Source organism: Schistocerca americana, chromosome 3 (assembly GCF_021461395.2).
Source record: "Schistocerca americana isolate TAMUIC-IGC-003095 chromosome 3, iqSchAmer2.1, whole genome shotgun sequence".
In the NCBI taxonomy this organism is placed as follows: domain Eukaryota; kingdom Metazoa; phylum Arthropoda; class Insecta; order Orthoptera; family Acrididae; genus Schistocerca; species Schistocerca americana.
In genome coordinates this window covers 566,576,265-566,603,008 of record NC_060121.1, presented here as the reverse complement: position 1 = coordinate 566,603,008, position 26,744 = coordinate 566,576,265, and the positions used below count along the sequence as shown (strand labels likewise).

The 26,744-nt window shown below is 39.6% G+C and overlaps 1 protein-coding gene across 2 annotated transcripts in view; it reads right to left on the bottom strand.

The window, feature by feature from the left end:
- Positions 1 to 26,744, bottom strand: part of LOC124607079 (protein FAM117B-like) — a 73,934-nt gene that overhangs the window by 9,927 nt on the left and 37,263 nt on the right. For both annotated transcript variants that reach the window (XM_047139257.1, XM_047139258.1), the window contains exons 7-8: positions 26,566 to 26,643; positions 22,680 to 22,812 (exon numbers count right to left, since the gene is read on the bottom strand). In XM_047139257.1, the coding sequence (XP_046995213.1) occupies positions 22,680 to 22,812; positions 26,566 to 26,643 (211 nt within the window). The remainder of the gene's footprint in view (positions 1 to 22,679; positions 22,813 to 26,565; positions 26,644 to 26,744) is intronic.

Here is a 26,744-nt window from a genome sequence, read left to right as displayed (position 1 = left end):
GCCTTGAACTTTTTCCATAAACACTCAACATTGTCAGTGTCTGAACATAAATTTTCGTTTTGATCTATTAGGTAGTCTGAACTCTGCCTCCTATTACTCCTGCTAAACAGATAAGCCTTCCTCCCTTTTTTTTATATTCCTATTTACTTCCATATTCAGGGATGCTGCAACGGCCTTATGATCACTGATTTCCTGTTCTGTGCTTACAGAGTCTAAAAGTTCGGGTCTGTTTGTTATCAGTAGGTCCAAGATGTTATCTCCACGAGTCGGTTCTCTGTTTAATTGCGCGAGGTAATTTTCGGATAGTGCACTCAGTATAATGTCACTCGATGCTCTGCCCTACCACCCGTCCTAAACATCTGAGTGTCCCAGTCTATATCTGGTAAATTGAAATCTCCACCTAAGACTATAACATGCTGAGAAAATTTATGTGAAATGTATTCCAAATTTTCTCTCAGTTGTTCTGCCACTAATGCTGCTGAGTCGGGAGGTCGGTAAAAGGAGCCAATTATTAACCTAGCTCGGTTGTTGAGTGTAACCTCCACCCATAATAATTCACAGGAACTATCCACTTCTACTTCACTACAGGATAAACTACTACTAACAGCGACAAACACGCCACCACCGGTCGCATGCAATCTATCCTTTCTGAACACTGTCTGTGCCACTGTAAAAATTTCGGCGGAATTTATCTCTGGCTTCAGCCAGCTTTCCGTACCTATAACAATTTCAGCTTTGGTGTCTACTACCACGTGTGCCAACATAAGGGGGAAAAAATAATATGAGTAGTGGTGGGATCTCTGGGCAAGGTCGAGAACTTTTCAGATAAAACCTCATACAAACATAAGCAGCAAACTGCTACGTTGACAAGCAGCTAAACCAATTGTCCACCTGTTCTTTCCAACTCTTGTTGCAATAACTGTCAAGCATTTAATAGAATCGATTGCACTTGACAAAACATATCTTCACAACAGTTTTCAGGGAGCATCTGCCTTAACAAGACACCAAGAATCAATTATTACTGGTACTACCCAACATACTTGAGTTCATGCTGTAACACATGCTAAATTGTCTGTGAAATGGATACAACAGCAGCATACAATGAAAATAGCAGATCATTGATGCATTGTTACACATATTTTGGACCACTCACTAGAATTTCCATTTCTGCATATCACCACCCTTCCATTCGAAATTTCACTCTTTTGCAAGTTCCTCGTCTTTAATGACAGTCCTCAGTAGCTGTATACACCTACTCCACTTATACTCCATAGGCTACCGTTCACTCTATGGTGGGAGGTACTTTGTGTTTCACTGTCACTTCCCCTTTTCTTGGCCCAGTCACAAATGGCACACAAAGAGAAACTGTTAATCTCTGTGAGAGTTACAATCCCTCTAACTCTTCCTCCATGGTCTTTTTGTAAGATATAGGTATGAAGAAGCATTAGATCAGTTGCCTCTTCCTCTTAGGAATGTACACGCTCTGAATTTCGACAGTGCACCACACAGTGCTGCAAAACACCTCTCTTAACATCTGCCACTAGAGCTGGGTGAGCATCTCTGTGAATTTTGTGCTTATTAAATAAACTTTTGACAAAATATGCTGACTACTTTGGATCTTTTGTATTTCCTCTACTAATCATCCCTGGTAAGAGTCTCAGATTGGTGAGCAATATCAGCCAAATGAGATTTCTGTAATCTACTTCCTATCTACATGGACTATACTTCTTGAAGTTTCTTCTCCATCTGGCATGTGTGGTTTTATGCTAACATTCCTCATTAAATCACTCTATACACATATTCCAGATATTTAATGGACATCGCTGCTATCAGTACTCTGCAATTGTGTGATCACATAATAATCGCCTTTCAGTTTCTTTGTGCACAGTATGTTACATTTATTTATAAGCAACATTATGGAACACCAAAATCAGCTGTTTCAATTATTCTGAAGTTTCTTAAAACTGCATAAGACAAAAAGTTTTTTATGTTGAGGGTCAACTGTCAATGCATACACTAAGCATTAATCCCATGAGGTTTCTTCGTGCACTGCACTCAAATTTTTTGGCATTACAACTTCTCAATATGAATGAAAGAATCACCTGCAAACAGCCTCATGTATCTTCTGACATGGATAAACGAGAGAGAGAAGATCCAACAAAGAGCGGTACATTTTGCCATGGGATCATTTAGCCGGCACGAGTGTGTTATGGACATGCTCAACTAACTTCACTGGCAGACATTACAAGAGAGGCATTGTGCATCATGGAGAGATTTATTACTGAAATTTCGAGAGAGCACTTTTCGGTAAGAGTCTCCTAACATATTCCCCCCCCCCCCCCCCCCCCCCACAGGTACATCTCACGTAATGACCACAAGGAGAAAATTTGAGAAATTAGAGCCAATATAGAGCCTTACTGACAACCATTCTTCCCATGCACAATTCGCAAGTGAGACAGGATTGGAGGGCTCAGTTAGTGGTACAAAATTACCCTCTCCCACACCCCATCAGGTGGATTGCAGAGTATAATGTAGATGTAGATGACTGAAGTATTCATTGCCACTTGTTGACGATTCCTGTTTTCTTTCATCTCAGTCCTTCAGTCAATGTTTAACAATTATTCTTAACAATGTGACTGACTGGCATTGTTAAAGATGCCAGAAATTAATCCTCCATTGCCTGTTACCAACAATGGAGGGGAGAATGTTTGATAGTGCCAGCTACTTGTGCTGTCAAAACATCATTAGTCATCAGCTGAAGATCTCAAGATGAAACCAGGGACGCAATATGTCGTGCTACGTCCTATCTGTTAGTAACTCTTCAATTCAGTGTTAAAACTGTTCTGATGTTCTGTACATTCTTATTTTGTTTATTAGGTAACAGAGCAGAAATGTACAGAAAACCTTCCATAAACAAAGGAATCCTGGTACCTGGGTACCATTACGTGTTGCCTTTTGGGTATCGTGGACAAACAGAGCATGCTGGGTATCTCACAATCTTTGTTTGCAGAATCCATGTCAATTCCACTAGGAGCTTTTTTTCTCCCAAGAAATATCATAATACATAAACATAAAATGTTTTAAAATTCCAGATGCCAATTATATTAGCCTTTAGTTGTGTGCAAATTTATAACCCTTCTTGACCAGTCAAGTCATACCAATCACTTTGAAGACATTGGTCTTCATGTGAACTATGATACATTGCTGAGGAGCAAATTCTTTTGCAGTAGAATTGTCTAGGTATCCAATCAGATCCAGTTGCCTTTCCTCCGTTCAAGGATTTCAGTTGATTTTCTATCCCATAGTCACTTATACTAATATCTGCCAGTTTGGACATTAGTGCGATGGCCGAGAGAGAGAACTGAAGTATGATTCTGCTACAGAAAAACAAGTTCGGGAAAGAATGTAGTATTTCCATTTTCTCTCCATAACCCGTGTTTCAAGGTCATTAGGATCGAATGCGTGTCTGTACAGACGGCTTAGCTCTGCTTACTGCTTTAACAAAAGACTGAAGCAGCTGGAGATTTTCCATTTGACTGGTAAACAGAATGTTATTTTAGAATTCGTGGACTAGTTCATGCAAGCCTCTCCTTACAATAACTCTGGTTTCAACCCGTTTTTGTTTGCTGACAAAGCTTTCTAATGACTGTTGAGCCATGGTGGCCTTTCCCAGTCTCACTACTTTGCTCGGCACATACCTATCGAAGAAATATTATCGAATACTCCTGAGCTTCATCTACTTATTCTCAACATTTTTGTACTCAGAGATGAATGACTTGGCTTCTCAAGTATTCAAATGTTTCTTGTCACACTTACTAAGCAAAAACATCTTCCCACTTCTCTTGACATTTCTACAAGCATCCATAATTAATGATGCCATAACATCCTTATGATCAATGACTCCTTGGCTCCATATCTAGTATCTCAAAGTTCAGGCCTGTGTGTAACCACGGGACCTATGATGTTACCTCTCATCAGTCTGTTCTCTGATTAACTGGTCAATCTAATTTGTGGATAAGGCATTTAGAACAATTTCACACACTGCTCTATACAGTGCAGCAAGTGACTGATAAACAGTGCAAATGACTGTTAATTTATATACATGACCAATGTGGCGTGCTTCCAAAATTGTTTTCAAAGTTTTTAAGATTGCCAGCCTTTCGTCTTATGTCAAGGTGCAATTTGTTCAAGATCTTAGCACAAGGATAAGCAACTTTTCTCCAAATTCTATACAAAAAAAGTAAAGACACTACACAAATAATAACATACAATGCAATAACATCATGGAATTTCCACAGTTTGATAACATTTATTATTGTTTATCAGAAACATTTCTGTTGTTAATTATGAATGCCATTGAGGAGTTAATGTGTCATCACATGAGCATGAATTATGAGACTAAGGATTCAAAGGTTTTTAAAGAGACATTTGTAATATGTTCAGTTGCCAACTTCCTGTGATGTTCTTATGACAGTACTTTATGGACCTCTGGTGCACTGCCTCAGAAAGTCACTCCATAATACAGTATAACTGGAGAAAATACCATTTCTGGCAGAAGATGAGTCTAAAACATCCTTCAATATTTTTGCTTTATCATTTGAATACAACTATAACAGAAGCAGAGCAGTTATTTCAGAGGTGCCACAACATTTCCCTATTCAGTTAGCATTTTTATGCTTGTTGGTATCTTTAATATTCTTTTTCTAATGACAGCATTGAACAGCCATGCAAGGGAAATGCAAGTGATGCTAAAAAAATCTCGGGTTATTGGGGGTGACTTGTGTGAATTAACAATACAGAGGCATACCATATATGTAACTACATAAATATTAGATTAACATATGGTCCAAAGAGAAGTGTCAGCCTTTCCAGTCGCCACTGGGGCAAAAGTCTGGATTACTGACTAATCTGCACTTTTAACATTAACTAATATGGCTTCACTATGTTGATAATGTGAGCACCTGAAAGCAAGGCGAAACTACATACACATTTCTGAACTGTATTGCATGACCGGACAAAATATTCAGGAATTAACGTAGTTCCCCATTTGGATCTCCAAGTGGGAATGACTCAGGAGAATGTTGTCTTCAGGAGCAATAAAACTGGCACTCTACATGTCAGGGCACAGAGAATGATATGTTCCTTGATAATTTATATCAGTTAGGTAACTTTAAAAAAGAATGAGTGTAGTGAAGACACACTTCTCTTCATGACCACCCACTGTCACCCACTTGCAGCTGCAAGTTGTAGATGGTTCTTGGTCTCCTGCTGTTAATAAGGGTGTTTGGTTGCAGTAAGCAGAAGTGGGTGAGTGAGGATGGCAAAAATCTTTTCACTCATATTTTGTTTATGGATAGCAGCTATACTTGCGAATGGTGGATGAACAGCATGTTATGCTGTTAAATTACCTTTAAATGTAGCCGACCATGAACTTCTGGTATGTGTCATAACAAAATGATCAGCACGCAGACAAATATTGAAACAGTGCAAGGCTACCATATGGGATGAAAGCACAATCGCCCACAGAAAGTCTTTGAAAGCACTGAATAACACAATCCTTGACTTAAGAGAGAACACATGTTTAATGGGAGATATGCCACATGCGGTCAGGCAATTTTTGTCGAACTCTGCCTGCAGTTCTGAAACTGACATTAGCAGATGAAATGAATGCCTGTTTAAAAAATCGTTCATATGGCAGAACACAAAGTAATCAAGTGAGCACCAGAATTTGTGGAAAACCTTTAACAAATAGGAGAAGACACCTATCTAACAGATAACATTTTTGGCCACATTATACTGGCAAATGAATTGTGCAATATTGTTGAAATACGCACATCAAAAAAAGTTTTGCATCACTTCTGTTCAGAGAGTTCCAGAACCTGTACAGAAAATTGGAACAGAAATAAACGTAAACATCATTTCTGCCTTTTTTACTGCTCATAAAAACCACACATTGCATGTTGTACCACCCTACTGCGAGACCTTCAGAGGTGGTGGTCCAGATAGCTGTATACACTGGTACCTCTAATAACCAGTAGCACGTCCCCTCATGCTTGTATTCGTCGTGGCATACTATCCAAACGTTCATCAAGCCACTATTGGTCCCAATTGTCCCTCTCCTCAATGACGATTCGGCGTAGATACCTCAGAATAGTTAGTGGGTCACGTCGTCCATAAACAGCCCTTTTCAATCTATCTCAGGCATGTTCGATAGGGTTCATGTCTGGAGAACATGCTGGCCTCACAAGATGTGCACGATGAGGGCGTGAACTGTCATCCATGAAGACAAATGCCTCGCCAATATGCTGCCGATATGATTGCACTATCGGTCGTAGGATGGAATTCACGTATCATACAGCCGATACGGTGCCTTCCATGACCACCAGCGGTGTACAACGGCTCCACATAATTCCACCCCAAAACCGCAGGGAACCTCCACCTTGCTGCATTCGCTGACAGTGTAAGGCATTCAGGCTGATCGGGTTGCCTCCAAACACGCCTCCGACCATTGTCTGGTTGAAGGCGTATGTGACACTCATTGGTGAAGAGAACTTTATGCCAATCCTGAGCTGTCCATTCGGCATGTTGTTGGGCCCATCTTTACCGCACTGAATGGTGTCATAGTTGCAAAGATGGACCTCGCCATGGACGTCTAGAGTGTAGTTGCGCATCATGCAGCCTACTGCGCACAGTTTAAGTCTCAACACGATGTCCTGTGGCTGCACGAAGAGCATTATTCTAAATGGTGGTGTTGCTGTCAGGGTTCCTCTGAGCCATAATCCGCATGTAGCAGTCACCCACTGCAGTAGTAGCCATTGGGTGGCCTGAGCGAGGCATCTCATCGACAGTTCCTGTCTCTCTGTATCTCCTCCATGTCCGAACATTGCTTTGGTTCACTGCGAGTTGCCTGGACATTTCCCTTGTTGAGAGCCCTTCCTGGCACTAAGTAACAATGCGGACGCGATCAAACCCCAGTACTGACTGTCTAGGCATGGCTGAACTACAGACAACATGAGCCGTGTAGAACCTCCTTGGTGGAATGACTGGAACTGATCAGATGTCGGACCCCCTCCATCTAATAAGCACTGTCCATGCATGATTGTTTACATCTTTGGGCGGGTTTAGTGACATCTCTGAACAGTCAAAGGGACGGTGTCTGTGATACAACATTCACAGTCAACGTCTATCTTCAGGAGTTGAGGGAGCCGCGGTGATGCTAAACATTTTTGGTGTGTGTACTTGAACAACTAATACGTGAAGAATACGTGCAGGAATGCTGTTACACTGCCTCAAATTGAAGATTTAATTTGCCATCATTTTGCTGCAGAATCTGAATTTGCTGAAACGGTAACAGTATAAGACTCTGCATCAAACAACTGCATAATATCATCATCAAAACCAGTACAATGGCTGACAAAGAATCCGGCCTCTGGCGATTCTCGCGCCACTGCGTGCGTGCTTTCCAGGTCTCTGCCAGTCAGTCAGGCTGTGTACAATGCCACGCAGCTCCTCTCAAACTGCACGGTATGTTCTGATATGTTTACATGGCCCTAATTCCATTGTTGGTTCATGTTAATGTTCCAATCTTCATCGTCCGTGTTTAGGGGAGTTTTATCAGCATCGTATTTTATTCTTATTTTCTTGGTCATTGCTGCTTCCATCATTTAAAATTTTTTTTTTTTTTTTAAGATTCTTAAAATTTTAACTACCACTTTCACCAGATGACAGTATATTGGACGTGAATGGTGGGGAGTGGCTACACGGCAATGTTCAACATCACTATGTTATGAATAGCATATATGAGTACTTTCTTGTTTCATTCAAAACACCGGCTATTTAAAAGTTTAATTTACACCTCAGAATTGGGGGATCAAATAGTTTATATGAGCTCATATTATTTTTTGTACAGATTGCCTGAGGGTGCACTGGTAAGTGGTGCAAAACCGGTCGCAGAATTAATAAAAATCATTCATACAGCCAATGCAGAATTTTCTTTGAAAAAATTCTGAACTTTGGCTGTGGTTGCCTGCCCTACAAAACAACATTTAGAAAACAGTCCCTCTGATGGCTTGGAATGTCTTAAGCTGCATTAGTATGGTCTAATGAAGTCCCAAAAACACGTACTGTCACAGGACTTGATGCATTCTAGCATGTCTACCAGAATGGATTGTGAAACATGCTCCAAAGCAGAGGCTGTTAATGTTTAATCTCAACACCTATTCAACTATTAAGCATAAAGTCTCCCCCCCCCCCCCCCCCCCCCCGATGTCACCCACTTCAAAACTGTTTACAACCCATTAGCAAATAATAAGTGCCTTGTTCTATGCAAAACATAGCATACCAGTGCAATGAAGCATGGCAAAACTCACAGTGATAAAGACAATGTAAGAGCTCGGGCTTAAAATCTTCAGGTTTCCAAACCCCAAACCCTCTCATAGCATTATATGTGCTCTTGCTCATCATTTATCATCATCACTGTAGCACATTATCATTATTGGACATAATAGTTATGGCAAGCATTACCCTCCCAGCCAACTTAAATTTTCTTTGAGCAAATGATCTCACTTTTAGCACTCCAAAGCATTAAGTGCCACCCAAATGTGGCAGTCACTATGTAGGAGTGAAACTAACTTAATTCACAGATGAAAGAGTCCCAAGCCATCTACTCATTTTTCACCCAGCCAGTATAAACACCTTCTGAACAAATGGAATATTATGATTCCTGCATCCAAGTAAAGACTGGTGCTAGTTGGTATGGGGAAAGGAAACTGAGAATGAACTGTATCATATCTCTTCCTGTTCACATAATTTCACAGGCACTGCCAACTGATACCAGAAATTTCTTCCTTGTACGTTACCAATTTCAAACAGACTTATAAAAAGAAATACGTAGAATTGGACTGGTGACCTAACTAGATACATCATCTTCAGCAATACATTTTGAAGCAAAGAATTGACTAGTTGACATTGCATCCTTAATCTGAACTGAGTGGGGACACTCTTGAAGATGTATCACATTTTTGTATGGCAGGACAGACTAACTACTTCTAAAAATTTTTTGGGGGGGGGGGGGGGGGGGGGGGGGGAGGAGAGGGGGGGGGGGGGAGAAGAAGAAGCAGCAGCAGCTTGGTAGCATCACACTGGATGGTCATAGTTACTGTCACACTACATAGAGACACCCTGTTTGTTGGTGACAACACACATACCTGCTATACAACAGCCTCCCTCATGAAGGACTTCAACAATCAGAAGAATTGGTGTTTGAAAACAGCTGGTCTTACGTTTTACATCTTGTTATGAAGTTACAGAATTCCCATCTCTCTAATCTCCTAGCCACATCACTTGTACTTTTTCATATTACTGGTATAGAAATAGTTTCTATGCAGTCTCTCGTAGCAGAACTCTGCAACTTTCCTGATAACATGTTGAGATACCAAGTGCTTATCATTAAGTTCTTTGAAATAGTTTGCCCATCGATGGCTGTTCCAAACCATGAATTTATAGAGGTACCACAAATGCACCGTATTTCCTTCATCATCATCTATTGTGTAAAATTTTTTCCTGATGGGAAGCACTTTGGAAATTTTCCTCTGCATGATTTTCTTACAACTTCTACTCTTACTTCTGCAAGCCCAAGATGTATGTCAGCTTATTTTGTGTCTTCACTGATATCTCAGCATTGACATCTACCATCTTACAGCCCGTAAGATCAAGATTTTACATAGATTGGCACAAAGCTATAACTGTTCCTGCTAAGAATCACTTGGTTTGTAAAATAAGAGATATGAAGCACATATCCTGATAGAATGGCTATGTGTATCATAATATGCTGGTATGCACAACGTAAGGACAAAAGCAACTTTCGCATTAAGTGTCACTGTTAAGTAACATAGATCGATGAAACTTGGACCTTACATAGAAAGAAATGCTACAGTATTTTACAGAAGCTAACTGAAAGAAATACACTACGAGACAAACAGAAATTACATGTTTATTCAAAGACAGTAATTAATTCAAGTCACTGCATGTCATAATGGTCCCTGGACATTACAAAATATAGGACATTATTCTTATATCTAAAAACGAAGATGATGTGACTTACCAAATGAAAGTGCTGGCAGGTCGATAGACACACAAAGAAACGCAAACATACACACATTTTGTCTGCTTGTGTGTGTGTGTGTGTGTGTGTGTGTGCGCGCGCGCACGTGCGTATACCTGTCCTATTTTCCCCTTAAGGTAAGTCTTTCCGCTCCCTTAAAACCCACATCCTTTCGTCTTTCCCTCTCCTTCCCTCTTTCCTGATGAAGCAACCGTTGGTTGCGAAAGCAAGAATTTTGTGTGTATGTTTGTTTGTTTGTGTGTATATCGACCTGCCAGCACTTTCGTTTGGTAAGTCACATCATCTTTGTTTTTAGATATATTTTTCCCACGTGGAATGTTTACCTCTATTATGGACATGATTCTTAGTATGATGAGAGATTATCAAGGAAAGCAACGCATGACTGCAATGTGCTCATATGCCTGCTACAAGGTTGGTAAGGAGTTCTCATTGTTCAGCATTCCATCTAAAAAAAGGTTGACAACTACTAGATAGTCATTGGTGCACATGGATGTGCTGCAGTACATCTCCCCAATGCATCCAAACATGATCAGTGGGATTTATTTTGGGGAAATAGGCATGTCAGTCCACTTGCCAAATATCTTCTCATTTAAGAACCACTCTACCTGTGCTGTTCAATGCAGTCATGCATTGTCATTTATAAAAATGAAGTCGGGCTGAATGCACACCTGAAAAGACACACATATGGAACAAGCAGTGTCTTAGTAACATTTACCCACCAAAATAAACAAGTTCAACAATGTTCCTGGATGCATTACATGTTTCCACTGTATCAGGGTACAATGAGAATCATTACTCAGACTGAATCTGTTCTCAATTGATAAGAGCATGTGATGTCACTCCTTACTCATTCCTATGCTATTAGCCCCATTGCAAATAGTACTGCCGATATGCGAGTGTCAAAGGACCACATCATACTGGTCAATAGGCAGAAAGACCACCCTCATGCAGTTACCGTGCCACCGTGGATCATGAAATTGCGTTCCTCACAGTCCTGTTAAATGTGAATGTAGTTGCACCCACTGTCTGACAAGGGTCTTTTCATGCCTGTTGCACAATGTAGCAGTCAACTGCTGCTGTAATTAACTGTAGTCACCGCCATCTCTCCTTCGGGTAGCAGTGCCTGTGGTTTGGACTGTTCCCTACGTACTTCATATAGTGCTGTGAGCAGTACCAAACTCCTGGGCTATATTTGTCACACTTCAGTCTCTTTCCAGTTTCCTGATGATTCTTCCTCATGTGGAGTCATCCAAATGTTGTCACTGGGCCATGTTGTAATGAACATCACTACAGTCCACCAACACTGCTCACTGACTAACACACACTGTCTTTCCCCGTTCCTTCAACGGTCTTGTATTGCAGGCCCAGCCCCATTAAGTTCTAGAGTCACACTGACCTAACACCACGTGATGTCCAGCTTTCTGTACATGCTTCTGTATGTTCATTCATTTTCACCAAGTAGTTAATATGTTATGGTACTTTATCTTGTCCTTAAGTTTTGCAGAGCAATGTATTAAGTTAGCGTTCTCCAAAACATGGAAACATGAAGATACTCAATAATCACTAGAAAATAAAGTTATTGCCCTCCATTTCTGCGGGTAACATATAAACTACTGGGGCAAAAATCCAACTACCTAGGCCATTTCGTTGACAAGTGATATGACATGTGGTTGGTCACTGTAGGAATATGTGATAAATTCTGACCAAACGAAACACACACATTACAGTAAGGCGTCCCCAAACTGTTGCATAAGTAACCAGTGTATACCCTCTTGCAGCAACACAGATATATATTCTTACAAGCAAATAATCGGTGCTGAATGGCATCTTGCAACAGACTGTTTCAGCCACCATGCACCTTTTAGTACATTTTGGCAATGGTACCTGCAAGCTCTGAAGAACAAGTATGGCACTGCTTCATTATGTCCCATACATGTCCACTAGTGAGAGATCTGGCCATTTTGCTGGCCACAGCAATTATCATACACCATGAAGAGAATGTTGTATTGTAGTACCTGTATGTGGACATGCACTATCCTACTGAAAAACAATATCAGTTTCTTGACGACCAAATGCCAACAGCACGGGGATACCTGCGCAATATAGCAGGCACTGATTACTTTACCTTACAGAAACACCAAACGCGACCACCAGTTGTAACTGATGACCCCCGCACCATGAAGCCAAGAGCGGGACCTGTGTGTCAAGGGTGAACGAATTCCAAAATAGGCAGCTCACCAGGTCTAAACCATACATGTGTACATCCATCATTCACATACAAACGGAACCTACTCTCATCATTGAGGACAACAGAGCACCATTCCCCTCTTTAACAACACTAGGATAGCCATCTTGGAGGTTAGGGTGTCCCTCATTTTTCAACTTCAATATATTTGAATGCTCACCTTCCAATACTGTTTGAATGATTCTAAAACATGTCTGTACAAAATTTTGTTGTGATCAAAGCACTCTAACCAGGTGTGACTTGAGCCCAAACTTGCATGAGGAACATCTTTCACACTGTCTATATGTCATGCTGATGTCACCTCAGCTTAAAAGTATGTGCACATGCAGTGTAGTCAGTTTTTTTGTTACCCATCATGTTCTACATGTTTTCCAGTCACTACCTAAGGTGTCACATCAATCATTTATTGCAAAGAAATTAGTGTTTTTAATAGGAGATATAAAACACCAAATAACTGGACACAAATTACCATCAAATAGGCTAATGCTGGAAGTTTTATTTGATAACACACAGGAAGTAAAGTTAACATTTAGTGGAAGTGCTAACCTTGTGGTTCACCAAGTGCATTACATTTTGAGAAAAAAGGATTTAAGTAAGAGCTATTCAGCATTGTTCCTTGAAGTTCGCTAACTTGCATTTGGAGAGAGGAAAAAAGTATAAAAGTTCATTTAAATGCCATAAAGAGAAGTTTATGAATAATAATTAGGACTATTAATCTGATTTGGCACTTGCCAATGTTCTATAAATGATATACGTGGAAGAAGACAGGATATTTTTACTTCGACAGAGAGAAGGCTACCTTGCAGGAGCAGACTGAATACTTGCCAACAAGAAGAAATGTCTAGGCAGAGAAAATCGGAAGAAGGGAAAAGGTACTTCTAAATCTTCCTTCTTAATCTGCAGAATCAGGTAAGGCATTTTCATGTTCAGACTAAACTGACATTAGCGGTGGTGAGTGCTTACAACAAACTTCTGAGAGTAGTTTATTGGAGAGTGCTGCAAGGCGAGGTACCAAAGATTTTATTACTGTAAAATTAATGGGTGTCTTCAATAGATACCAGCTGCAAGGTGTTCAAGAAGCATCAGGAATTTTGTAATTTCATGGGTCATTCTAGTCTGATTAAAGCATTTTTTTGTTATTTTGTTGGTAAATATGTCTAAAACGTATCTGTGCACTGAGAGCCATATTGGATGTGTCAAGTGACAGCTTATGAGTAGCAATCACTGATTTGTTTACAAAAAGTCAGAGAATTTACATTATATTTTTCTATAAAAATGTAACAAGTTTTAAGAGATGTTGAATATTGCTTTTGATGAGTCTGCTATGAGTAACACGAGGGTTTACAAGTGGTATAAACACTTTCAAGACAGCCATGAAGTTGAAGATGATGAATGTTCTTGACGCCTCAGCACATCGACAACTGACGAAAACATGGAAAAGTGAAAGAAATGATTTCGAACAAATAAGAAGCAGAGAAGTTGCTGATGCTGGCATGCCATGAAATATATTCAGATCTTTTGAGTATGAAGTGTGTGACAGCAAAAGGTGTTGTGAAAGGAAGTTGGCGAGAAGTCACTAAATGAAGTCAACAACAATGCAGAATTACTGAAACATTCCATAACATGTGATGAAATATGAGTGTACGAAACTAAGACTCATTCATCCCAGTCGACGCATTCTGGATTGCAAAGATCGAAAAAAGGTTGGCAAAAGTCATCTTATGTGAAGGCTCTGCTCAGTTTTCTTTAATTTTAATGGCATAATGCATCATGAGTCCTTGCCAAAACATGAAACTATCAATAATGAGTACTGTCTTATAAGTTCCACACCGGGCTGGGGGAGGGGATGGGAATAAAGGATGAAGAAGAAGAAGAAGAAGTAATAGTCCAGATTTGTGGCGAAACAATTCATGGCTTTTGCACCATGGTAATGCTTCCACTCACACTTTATTACTTGTTCGTCAATTTTTGGCAAAAAACAACCCTGTAATGATGCTCCAGCCTCCATATTTGCCAGATATAGCCCCATGTCACTTTTTTACACTCCCAAAAGAAAAGAGAATCTTAAAGAGCCAGTATTTTCCAAGTTTACATGAGATTATGAATGAATCGCTAAAAAGAGCAAAGTGCTAGCCCAAAGAGAGTTCCAGAAGTGTTTTGGGGATTGGAAGAAACAATGGCATGAGTGGACTACTTTGAAAAAAATAATGTTAATGTGGATGAATAAATAAAATTATTTCCACACACAAGTGCTTGGTTACAATACTAAAGAGCTCTGAATCCATAAGTCTTCTCTTCACAGAATCAGACACAATAAGAGAATGGCATGAAACAATAAACTTTGCTTTCGAGAATGATTTCCCTGCAGTTCTTACTGTTCACTGGGACAGTAAATTGTTGCCAACATTAAATGTCAAGAACCCAGAAGAAGAAAGACTTCCAATCATTTTTACACTTGGGGATAGTGAACAGCTTGTTGGTGTAGCAAAATTATAGAATGGTCGTGGTAAATAGCAAGCAAATGCTGTTTGGAATGCATTAATATATGTCACTGAACAAAATGTACAAATTCTCTGCAGTGACAACTGCCTCCAACATTGGCCATCTTAATATGGCATGCATCTTACTTTAATACAAATTGGATGGGGTGTTGTTTTATTCCCCATGCTACCACCACATATATGTGAACTTATTTTTGAAAGTGTGTCTGAATCTGAAGTATGTGCTACAATAAGCAGTCCTGACATACTCTCAGCATTTGAGAGAAAACTGGGATAGTATCAAAGTCAGTAACTTTCACAATTGCAAGGAAATTGTGGATTTGTTTTTTAATGAGCCAGAAATTAAACAGATGTTAGACTTATCTGAAAGCGAATTAGATAAACCAACAGAGGCAGAGGTCATTGTTGGAAGCCAGAATAAAATACTAATAGGATCCTTTCACCGACCTCCCAACTCAGATGATACAGTTGCTGAAAGGTTCAGAGAAAACTTGAGTTTGATTTAAAACATGTACTCGACTCATACAATTACAGTTGGTGGTGACTTTAATTTACCCACAATGTGTTGGCAAAAATACATGTTTAATTCTGGAGGTACGCATAAAACATCATCATCGAAAATTGTGCTAAACGCATTCTCTGAAAATTATTTTGAGCAGTTACTTCATGAGCCAATGCAAATAGTAAACTGTTGTGAACACACACTTGACCTCTTAGCAACAAATAATCCTGAGTTAATAACGAGCATTAAAACGAATACAGGGACTAGTGAACACAGGCTTGAAGTACCAAGACTCAATATTGTAACCCCCAAATCCTCCAAAAATAAACCTATTCAAAAAAGCAGATAAAAATTCACTTGACGCCTTCCTGAGAGACAATCTCCACTTCTTCCAAATTAATAATATAAGTTTAGACAAGATGCGGCTTTAATTCACAGAAATATATCAGCAGCAACTGAGAATTATATCAAATAAATTAACAAATGATGGAGGTAATCCTTCTTGGTACACAAAACAGGTCAAAACACTGTTGCAGAAACAGTGAAACAAACATGCCAAATTTAAACAAACCCAAAATCCCCAAGATTGGTGATCATTTACAGAGGCTTGAAATTTAGCGCGGACTTCAATGCGAGATGCTTATAACAGTTTCCACAACGAAACTTTGTCTCAAAACCTGGCAGAAAATCCAAAGAGATTCAGGTCGTATGTGAAGTATGTTAGTGGCAAGAAACGATCAATGCCTTCCCTGTGTGATGGCAATGGAGATACTATTGATGACAGTGCTGCCAAAGCAGAGTTACTGAACGCAGCCTTCTGAAATGCCTTCACAAAAGAAGAAGTAGTAAATATTCCAGAATTCGCATCAAGAACAGCTGCCAACATGAGTAACGTATAAGTAAATATCCTCGGAGGAGTGAAGCAGTTTAAATCACTTTTAGAGCAAGTCTTCTGGTCCAGACTTCGTACACCAATAAGGTTCCTTTCAGAGTATGGTGATGCATTAGTTCCATACGTACCAATCATATACAACCATTCGCTCGATGAAAGATCCATACCCAAAGACTGGAAAGTTGCACAGGTCATACCAATATTCAAGAAAGGTAGTAGGGTGCTATTGAAAATGGATTTCAAATCGATTCTGTGGTATTGATAGTTCCGATGCCACAGCATAGGTGCACGCTCTTAGGTTGGCACTACAATAGCGGACGAATTACGGCATCCACAGCACCCTCAAGCCGATGCTGTGAAGCTCAATGAATGCCTCTCTGCTGTCTGCCCATTGCATTAAGAGCAGGCGGCCTGGAAACATCACTTAAATTTCAGAGTGTGTCAGCTTGCTATTGAGACTTTGTACTACTTATGATGGGAATACGGCTTCGCACCTATGTGCTCATCATCGCAAATTTATGTAACCATTTATTAACTTGTTTTTGCCTATAGTAAACATCTTTAAATTTACATGCAGTACCAAAGTGCTTTACCTCTCCTGCTCGCCTTTGCTGTTCCTTATCTATATAAACGATTTGGGAGACAGTCTGAGCAGCCGCCTTAGGTTGTTTGCAGATGACGCTGTCATTTATCGACTAATAAAGTCATTAGAAGATCAAAACAAATTGCAAAATAACTTAGAAAAGACACCTGAATGGTGCGAAAATTGGCAATTGACCCTAAATAACAAAAAGTGTGAGGTCATCCACAGGAGTGCTAAAAGGAATCCATCAAACTTCGGTTGTATGATGAATCAGTCAAATTGATAGGCCATAAATTCAACTAAATACGTTGTTGTTGTTGTTGTCTTCAGTTCTGAGACTGGTTTGATGCAGCTGTCCATGGTAATCTATCCTGTGCAAGCTCCTTCATCTCCCAGTACCTACTGCAAGATACATCCTTCTGAATCTGCTTAGTGTATTCATCTCTTGGTCTCCCTCTACGATTTTTACCCTCCACGCTGCCCTCCAATGCTAAATTTGTGATCCCTTGATGCCTCAGGACATGTCCTACCAACCGATCCCTTCTTCTAGTCAAGTTGTGCCACATACTTCTCTTCTCCCCAATCCTATTTAATACCTCCTCATTAGTTACGTGATCTACCCACCTAATCTTCAACATTCTTCTGTAGCACCACATTTCGAAAGCTTCTTTTCTCTTCTTGTCCAAACTATTTATTGTCCATGTTTCACTTCCATACATGGCTACACTCCATACACTAAATACGTAGGAATTACAATTACGAACAACTTAAATTGGAAGGAACATACGGAAAATGTTATGGGGAAGGCTAACCAAAGACTGCGTTTTATTGGCAGGACACTTAGAAAATGTAACAGATCTACTAAGGAGACTGCCTACATATACTTGTCCGTCCTCTTTTAGACTACTGCTGCGCGGTGTGGGGATCCTTATCAGGTAGGACTGACAGAGTACATCAAAAAAGTTCAAGGAAGGGCAGCATGTTTTGTATTATCACGAAATATGGGAGAGAGAGTCACTGAAATGATACACGATTTAGGCTGGACACCATTAAAAGAAAGGCATTTCTCATTGTGACGGAATCTTCTCACAAAATTCCTGTCACCAACTTTCTCCTCTGAAGGCGAAAACATTTTGCTGTCACCGACCTACATAAGGAGGAATGATTACCAAGATAAAACAAGGGAAATCAGAGCTTGTACGGAAAGATATAGGTGTTCATTCTTCCCGCGCACTATAAGGGATTGGAATAATAGACAATTGTGAAGGTGATGAACCCTCTGCCAGGCACTTAAATGTGATTCGCAGAGCATCCATGCAGATGTAGATGAACAGTGAGAGGTGATTACTGTGAACTCATAGAGCCCTGTGTAATAATTTTTGGGACCGGAAAATGTACCCTCTTGAAGCAATGTGTCAAGCAAGATGGATGGTTAGAGCAATTTATTGCTTAAAAATGTTTCTGATAATACCACAACTTGAACTATCCATTGGAAAAAAAATGTATTGAGAGGTGTCTTTTCATTTTAAATGTTTATGTCAAGCCATGGCTTCAGTGCCGTGGAGTTTCAGATGCTCCTCATCTGCATCTCTGCTTCCTAAAAAAATCTGTAATTATCTGAAAAGACAACCGTCCACAATTTCAGGAAGCAGCTGTAAGGAAATTTAGTCATCACTTGTGGTATTATCAGAACAGTTCTCGCTCTCGCGCTCTCTCTCTCCTGCGTGCTCTCTCGCTCTCTGATGATGAATCAGACATACAAACCAAAATCAAAATGGTAGAAAATTTGGACAGAGAAAATCTACAAATGGAAAAGGGAGACATTCCTTTTGTGGAGAATTGGATGGATTTTTGTATGGTAAACTGAAGATGTGCGCAGCAAATCTGGCTAACCCTCAGATGTAAAAACTTAAGAGGTACATGATGGCACCTGTTGATAGGTACACAAACTAATGAAACTGACTTGGTCTCACCCTTAAACATCACATTGGGATGCAATACAAAGCAGAGAACCTCTTGCATTTCATTAGATATGATTTCTGCAATGTCAAACATTCCAGCTTCCCTCCAGTAGAAAGAAACTTAACAGCTGAGTAACAGTAACTGGAAAGTTGCACAGGTCACACCAATATTCAAGAAAGGTGGTAGGAGTAATCCACTAAATTACAGGCCCATATCGTTAATGTCAATATGTAGCAGGATTTTAGAACATATATTGTGTTCGAAGAAAAAGAAAATGGTCTATCGACACACAGTCAACATGGGTTTAGAAAACATCGTTCTTGTGAAACACAACTTGCTCTTTATTCACATTAAGTGCTGAGTGCTACTGACAAGGGATTTCAGATCGATTCCGTATTTCTGGATTTCCAGAAGGCTTTTGACACTGTACCACACAAGCAGCTCATAGTGAAATTGTGTGCTTATGGGATATCATCTCAGTTATGTGACTGGATCTATGATTTCCTATCAGAGAGGTCACAGTTTGTAGTAATTGACGGAAAGCCATAGAGTAAAACAGAAGTGATTTCTGGTGCTCCCCAAGGTAGTGTTATAAGCCCTTTGCTGCTCCTTATCTATACAAATGATTTGGGAGACAATCTGAGCAGCCGTCTTCGGTTGTTTGCAGATGATGCTGTCTATCAACTAATAGTGTCATTAGAAGATCAAAACAAACTGCCAAACGATTTAGAAGAAATATCGAAATGGTGTGAAAAGTGGCAGTTGACCTTAAATAATGGAAAGTGTGAGGTCATCCACATGAGTGCTAAAAAGATCGTGTTGAACTTCGGTTACACAATAAATCAATCTAATCTAAAAGCCGTAAATTCAACTAAATACCTAGGAATTACAATTACGAACAGTTTAAATCAGAAGGAACACACAAAAAATGTTGTGGGGAGGCTAACCAAAGACTGCGTTTCATTGGCAGGACACTTAGAAAATGTAACAGACCTACTAAGGAGACTGCCTACAGTACACATGTCCATCCTCTTTTAGAATACTGCTGCGCGGTGTGGGATCCTTACCAGGTAGGACTGACGGAGTACATCGAAAAAGTTCAAAGAAAGGCAGCACGTTTTGTAGTATCGTGAAATACAGGAGAGAGTATCACAGAAATGATACAGGATTTGGGCTGAACATCATTAAAAGAAATGCATTTTTTGTTGCTACGGAATCTTCTCACGAAATTCCAATCACCAACTTTCTCCTCAGAATGCGAAAATATTTTGTTGACACCAACTTACACAGGGAGGAACAATCACAAAGATAAAATAAGGGAAATCAGAGCTCGTACGGAAAGATATAGATGTTCATTCTTGCCGCACACTATAGGAGATAGGAATAATAGAAAATTGTGAAGGTGGTTTGATGAACCCTCTGCCAGGCACTTAAATGTGATTTGCAGAGTATCCATGTAGATGTAGATACTGATGATCAACTTGGCTAGCAATCCTTGGCTTAAGCAATGGACACCTACCACGTGAATTTACAGAAGAAAACATCTGGAACTCCCGAAGTTAGTTTCTGTGTTTCATTAGGCAACAAAACACTAGATGTAAATTCATGGTGATAGATTTGTGTGAAGCACGACATTAAAAGCTAAATATTTCATTTCATGTGGATAAGTGGGGGAGACCTAACAATCGCCCAAATAAATGCAATGAGGAGGACCAGGAATTTACATGGGCTCATGACTACATCTACATGATTACTCTGCAATTCACATTTAAGTGCTTGGCAGAGGGTTCATCGAACCACAATCATACTATCTCTCTACCATTCCACTCCCGAGCAGCGCATGGGAAAAACGAACACCTAAACCTTTCTGTTCAAGCTCTGATTTCTCTTATTTTATTTTGATAATCGTTCCTAACTATGTAGGTTGGGCTCAACAAAATATTTTCGCATTCGGAAGAGAAAGTTGGTGATTGAAATTTCGTAAATAGATCTTGCCACTATGAAAAACGTCTTTGCTTTAATGACTTCCATCCCAACTCGCGTATCATATCCGCCACACTCTCTCCCCTATTACGTGATAATACAAAATGAGCTGCCCTTTTTTGCGCCCTTTCAATGTCATCCGTCAATCCCACCTGGTAAGGATCCCACACCGCGCAACAATATTCTAACAGAGGACGAACGAGTGTAGTGTAAGCTGTCTCTTTAGTGGACTTGTTGCATCTTCTAACTGTCCCGCCAATGAAACGCAACCTTTGGCTCGCCTTCCCCACAATATTATCTATGTGGTCTTTCCAACTGAAGTTGTTCGTAATTTTAACACCCAGGTACTTAGTTGAATTGACAGCCTTGAGAATTGTACTATTTATCGAGTAATCGAATTCCTACGGATTTCTTTTGGAACTCATGTGGATCACCTCACACTTTTCGTTATTTAGCGTCAACTGCTACCTGCCACACCATACAGCAAATACGAATAAATAGTTTTCCCTTTGCTGTCAAGTCACTACTCCAGGAAAAAGAATGCCAATATGACATATCTGTGTGCAGATATAAACATTACCCAGATGCACAGGCTTCATAAAGGTAAGTACAAAAAAAAACCAACAGGTTACCTCTTACCACTTGTCAGTTTTTCAATATTGGCTTTGCAAAACCATGCAGTGGCCCCCGTCAAGTTTGTTTTCATCTTAAGATGCAAATTTCATGTGAGAAAAATGATCAGTAAAAGAAAGAAGTAGAAGCAAAACTGAACATCAATATTAAACAGCTAGTCCTGCCTATGAAGAAGCTGAAAATGGTCTCGGGATATTCAAAAATTTATAATTCTGTTACGGTAATTGCTTTCATCATGGGATGCCTTTTTTGCAACGTTAGACTATGACAGTAACCACTGGGTTGATCTATCGGGCCATACGTGGTGTGTTATCACTTTCCCTTTTACAGGATTTTTTACTACAGTTAATGATAATTTGTTTTTGGGGATATTTGATTATCTATGACTTGTCAATCCACTTTCCTGCAGGCACACAATATGACCCTGTTAAAATGGCAGGAGTTGTACTCAGCAAAGTTACCACTTACAGAGTCAAAACAGATGGCACACAGACAGGCCTTCTGAGCATCACCTGATGGCTGATGACTGACAAAGGGATCACCAAAACTGCAAAACCCTGGGGCCACAGAATAGTCTAAGGGTTTTGCATTCTTTTCTTCAGCAGTGTAGGAAAAATAAATAAGGTCCTGGGAAAACAATACACAACACCTAGTTTCTGACTAGATATGTTGCATGTAGCTAAGACAGTCATGGTCTTGTGGGCCCAGAGATTTATAATATTCCTTGTCAGGGAAGAACCAATTTATCAACCAGACAATCCAAACAGTTGGAAAAATAAGCAGCTGCTGGATATACATGCTCAAAACATAAATACATACAATGAAGCAAAATTCTCATCTCTTGCATCAAGTAGGACTGTCACCAAAGAGGACATAGAGATCAGAATGTGGAACAATAACCTGAACTATCTACAATCTCAGTGATGTGTGTGAAAAGTGGGCTTCCAATACTGAGAAAGTACAGCTAAATTTGCAGAGTTATTTCATTTCACCCCTCTTTCCTTCTAGAAGGAACACTGAGTTCTTAAAGCTAAGAACAACATTTGTGCTTTACGAGTTTCTATTGGCGATCCTAAGAATTTACCCACCTGTAGTCAGATACTGCCCAGCCAATCTGTCTCCTAATTTTAAGTTTTCTCAGTTCAATTTTCTGTTTCTGTTTGGTGCAAATACTACTTACACTCAGTCACCTATAAACCAACGAGCTCTTACTGCTAGTACAGATTAACCTATCGGTTATGAACAATATACTTACCTTGTATCTTCTATAAACTTAAGGTTTACTTTTTCACAGCCATCGGGGGGCTCCCTTGCGAGGAACTTGTTTATGTGCGGTGAAGTACCTAGCCGGCTAGTTTCTTGGTCTGGAGATGATCCTCTACTGCCACCTTAAAAAAAATAAAATTAGTAAGAAATTGCTTTATTGATCTGTTCACGATATGACTATCATTATCGTAAACCGCATTCAAATTCACTCAAAAACATGGATGTCTTCAGATATTTATCAAGGGGAATCAAGATGCTAAACCACCTGAGATTCTGAGAATGTCAAGAATGACATTTGAAAGGAAATACACAACAATACTTATTTCATCTCGAACAGTTCATAGTTATGCATTCAATATTTTTTTTTTTTTAAGTTTGGTTATCTGATACTTAAATGGCAAGGTTGATTTCATTCCCAAATCTCTGTGTTTTACTTTCAACAACCTTGTTGTTGACAGTGTGTTAAACCTTAACTCTGCTTCTTTCCATTAAGGTAGGGAAAAACAGATAGAAAAATTCAACAAATATATTTTTATTTATATCTGGTAGCAATCATGTACACAGAATCACAGCAATCATGACAGAGAAAATTAAAAATCTGAAAAAAATCAGACAGACTGATCAAATGTGGCCAACTCTCATTCCGAAATCTGAGTGAGATGATGTGACAACACAACCCATCCCACCATTTTTTTATCTTACTCAACCTATCCCTCTTTTCCCTCAAAGAAAGCTAAGATTCTGTAGTACTTTACATGCGGCTATCAACAGCCCTGGCATTTTACCTCCTGAAGGTTAAGTTATGGCCAGAAATTCTGCCCCATAATTTTATAGAAATATTCTTACATATCAGCAAAAGTAACTAGCAATAAATGTCACTCATTAGTACCCCTACTGAAATTTGAATTGCGTGTGCGCACGCACACGCACCCACAAAAAGCAGGTTTATTGAGATGCTTCTCTACTGTTATATTGTCTAAACATCAGATATCATAATATAAATCTACAACAATATAAATAATATATCAAGTTCTAAGAAAAGTTCTTTAGAACACTAGGAAACATCCATATCTGTAGTACAAATAGAAACAGTGTAATTATGACAATGAGGAAACATCCATATCTGTAGTACAAATAGAAACAGTGTAATTATGACAATGAGGTTATTGTGACCAACACTGCAGGGGTTATTTGGAGTCAAGGGCTTACTTATGAGCAACCAAAATGCTAATTAAAATATGATGCTAACATACTGGAAAAAACTGGTATATTAAACAGATTCCCCTTCACTTCTGATTTATTGACTACCGCGCACATGGAGAGGGGGAGAGGGGGAGAGGGGGAGAGGGGGAGAGGGGGAGAGGGGGAGAGGGGGAGAGGGGGAGAGGGGGAGAGGGGGAGAGGGGGAGAGGGGGAGAGGGGGAGAGGGGGAGAGGGGGAGAGGGGGAGAGGGGGAGAGGGGGAGAGGGGGAGAGGGGGAGAGGGGGAGAGGGGGAGAGGGGGAGAGGGGGAGAGGGGGAGAGGGGGAGAGGGGGAGAGGGGGAGAGGGGGAGAGGTAAGGTTAGGTTAGGGTGGGGAGAGATGATGAGAAGCGATGAGTTCGTTTAGTTACAAGATGCCCAGTTGTACTATTAAATGTTTTCATAGTGATTTGCAGTTACTTAAAAGACATAAATATAGAGTACCACATTTTTCACACATACGTAGGAATTGCTTACAGCCTAATACAAGGAATAATTGCACAGATTCATCTGCAGCAGGTGATGAAGGTCTCTCAATATGAGACAATATGTGTCAAAGTAACCCATCATGCTTAGTATATTGTCAACTACAATGTAATGAAAGGTGAAAGATCACTGTTTCAAAGGAGTGTGAAATCTACTTACATAATGTACTTTATTATCAACAATTTCAAATTTATGGCACAAAATTCACAACAGAACCAGTGTAAAATACTTAAAAAGTTGGGGAGAGGAGAATAAGCCAGGATTGTAAGAAGTTGTGTAAGTTCATAAAAAAAAGGGTGGATGGTAAGTACAGGTAGTATGAGTTCAAAGCATTATAATAATCATAAATTCTAGGTATTTAAGCTGTAAAGTAATTCTGAAGTATGAAGTCAGTTGCATCATTTAGTTTTGCATATGCACAGCAGTTGTACAAAATACATGGAAAAAGTGTTACACATTTGTGAAAGTATTATTTTACTCACTGAATCTGAAATGATGATCATCAAAAAGACTAACACTGAAGTAATAAAAACCTTATAAACATAACCATAGAAGACAAAGATGACTGAAGGAGATGAAAAGCAGGGACAGGCAAGTGAAGCAGGATTGAGAAGCAATACATTGTTCAAGCCTCTGAAAGTTTAGGGAGTGTTATAGAGTTACATCTAAATGTATTTCTATGAGGTGCGACAATAAAGTAATGAGACTGATTTTCTTTGCAAGATGTGGCAACCCTGCAGGCTTGCGTAGGCACAATATCTTTGACCTTCATCTATAAGCTGCTTCTAGACCAAGCAGCACATCAATGCAACTGCTCAGTCGTGAGTTGTGCTGTAGAAAGTTAACACGTGTTTGTGTCTCTCGTCACGGAAATGGAACCACATAATATTGGGCAACGGTATGCCATTTGTTTTTGCATTAAATTGGGTGAGAAAGTGACGACTACTTACGGTAAGCTTCAGAAGGCTTTTGGAGAGGAGGTTATGTCAAGAGCTCAAGTTTTTCATTGGCATAAAATGTTTATTGAAAACAGAATGAATGTTGAAGATGAAGACAACTGTGGATGACGATTGACCTCACGGACGGACGTCAACTTGGCCAGGATGTGTGAACTCGTACGATCTGATCGAAGATTATCCATGAAAATGATTGCAGAAGAACTGAACATCAATTGAGAAACGGTTCGTTTAATAATAACTGAAGATCTTGGTATGAGAAAGATTTGTGCAAAAATGGTCCCCAACAATCTCACACCACAACAGCGAGAAACATGGAAAAATGTGGCAGCTGATCTGTTAGAGCCAACTGAAATCAATCCAGAATTGTTGAGCCGTGTTATCACTGGTGATGAAAGTTGTTTTTTTCAGTATGATCCAGAGACAAAACACCAAAGTTCACAACGGTGCTCAAAGGGATCACCCAGACCAAAAAAAGCTCGCATGTCAAAGTGAAATGCATGCTTGTATGCTTCTTTGATTCCAAGGGAATAGTTCATAAAGAGTGGGTACCTCCTAGACAAACAGTTAACCAATATTATTACAAATTTTAGAAAGACTTCATAAAAGCGTTCTTCGTGTCCATGTCAACACTGCTGATAATTGGATCCTGCATCACGATAATGCGCCATCCCATACTGCTCCATCAGTACAGCAATTTTTAACCTCAAAACAAATTTCAGTACTACCACAGCCACGTTATTCACCAGATCTCGCTCTGTGTGACTTTTTTCTATTTCCAAGAGTCAGAACAGCGGTCAAGGGATACCGTTTTCAAACACAAGATGTCCAAAAAGCTGTGACGAGGGTCTTGGAGGATATTACTGAAGAGGTCTTAGAGGATATTACTGAATATGAGTTCCAGAAATGTTACCATCAATGGCAGAAGCGCTGGAAAAAGTGTGTGCAATCAGAAGGGAACAATTTTGAAGGAGGCAACACTAGACTTAACTAAAACAGTAAGCAACTTTTTTTCACATCAGTCTCATTACTTTATTGTCACACCTCGTAGTATGTAGACATGTCAGTGTATTTACTGTCATTTCTCTTCTGAACGACACATTCCATTTCTTTTGTTATGAATTTGCATATCTGTTGCTATCATTACTGAAACAGGAATTACTTTAAAATGGTATTTTATGTAAAGATATACCTTGGAAATCACTTGGAGGCCTTGACAGATCCATTGACCCAGGGATCATGGGTGAAACAGATTCTCGCGATGGTGGTCCTACAATGAAATCTCTGGTTTAATGCAAATGAAGAAATGCATAACAAATTATGATAAAAGCACAGCATTTCAACAGAATTTCAAATGAAAAATATTGGCAT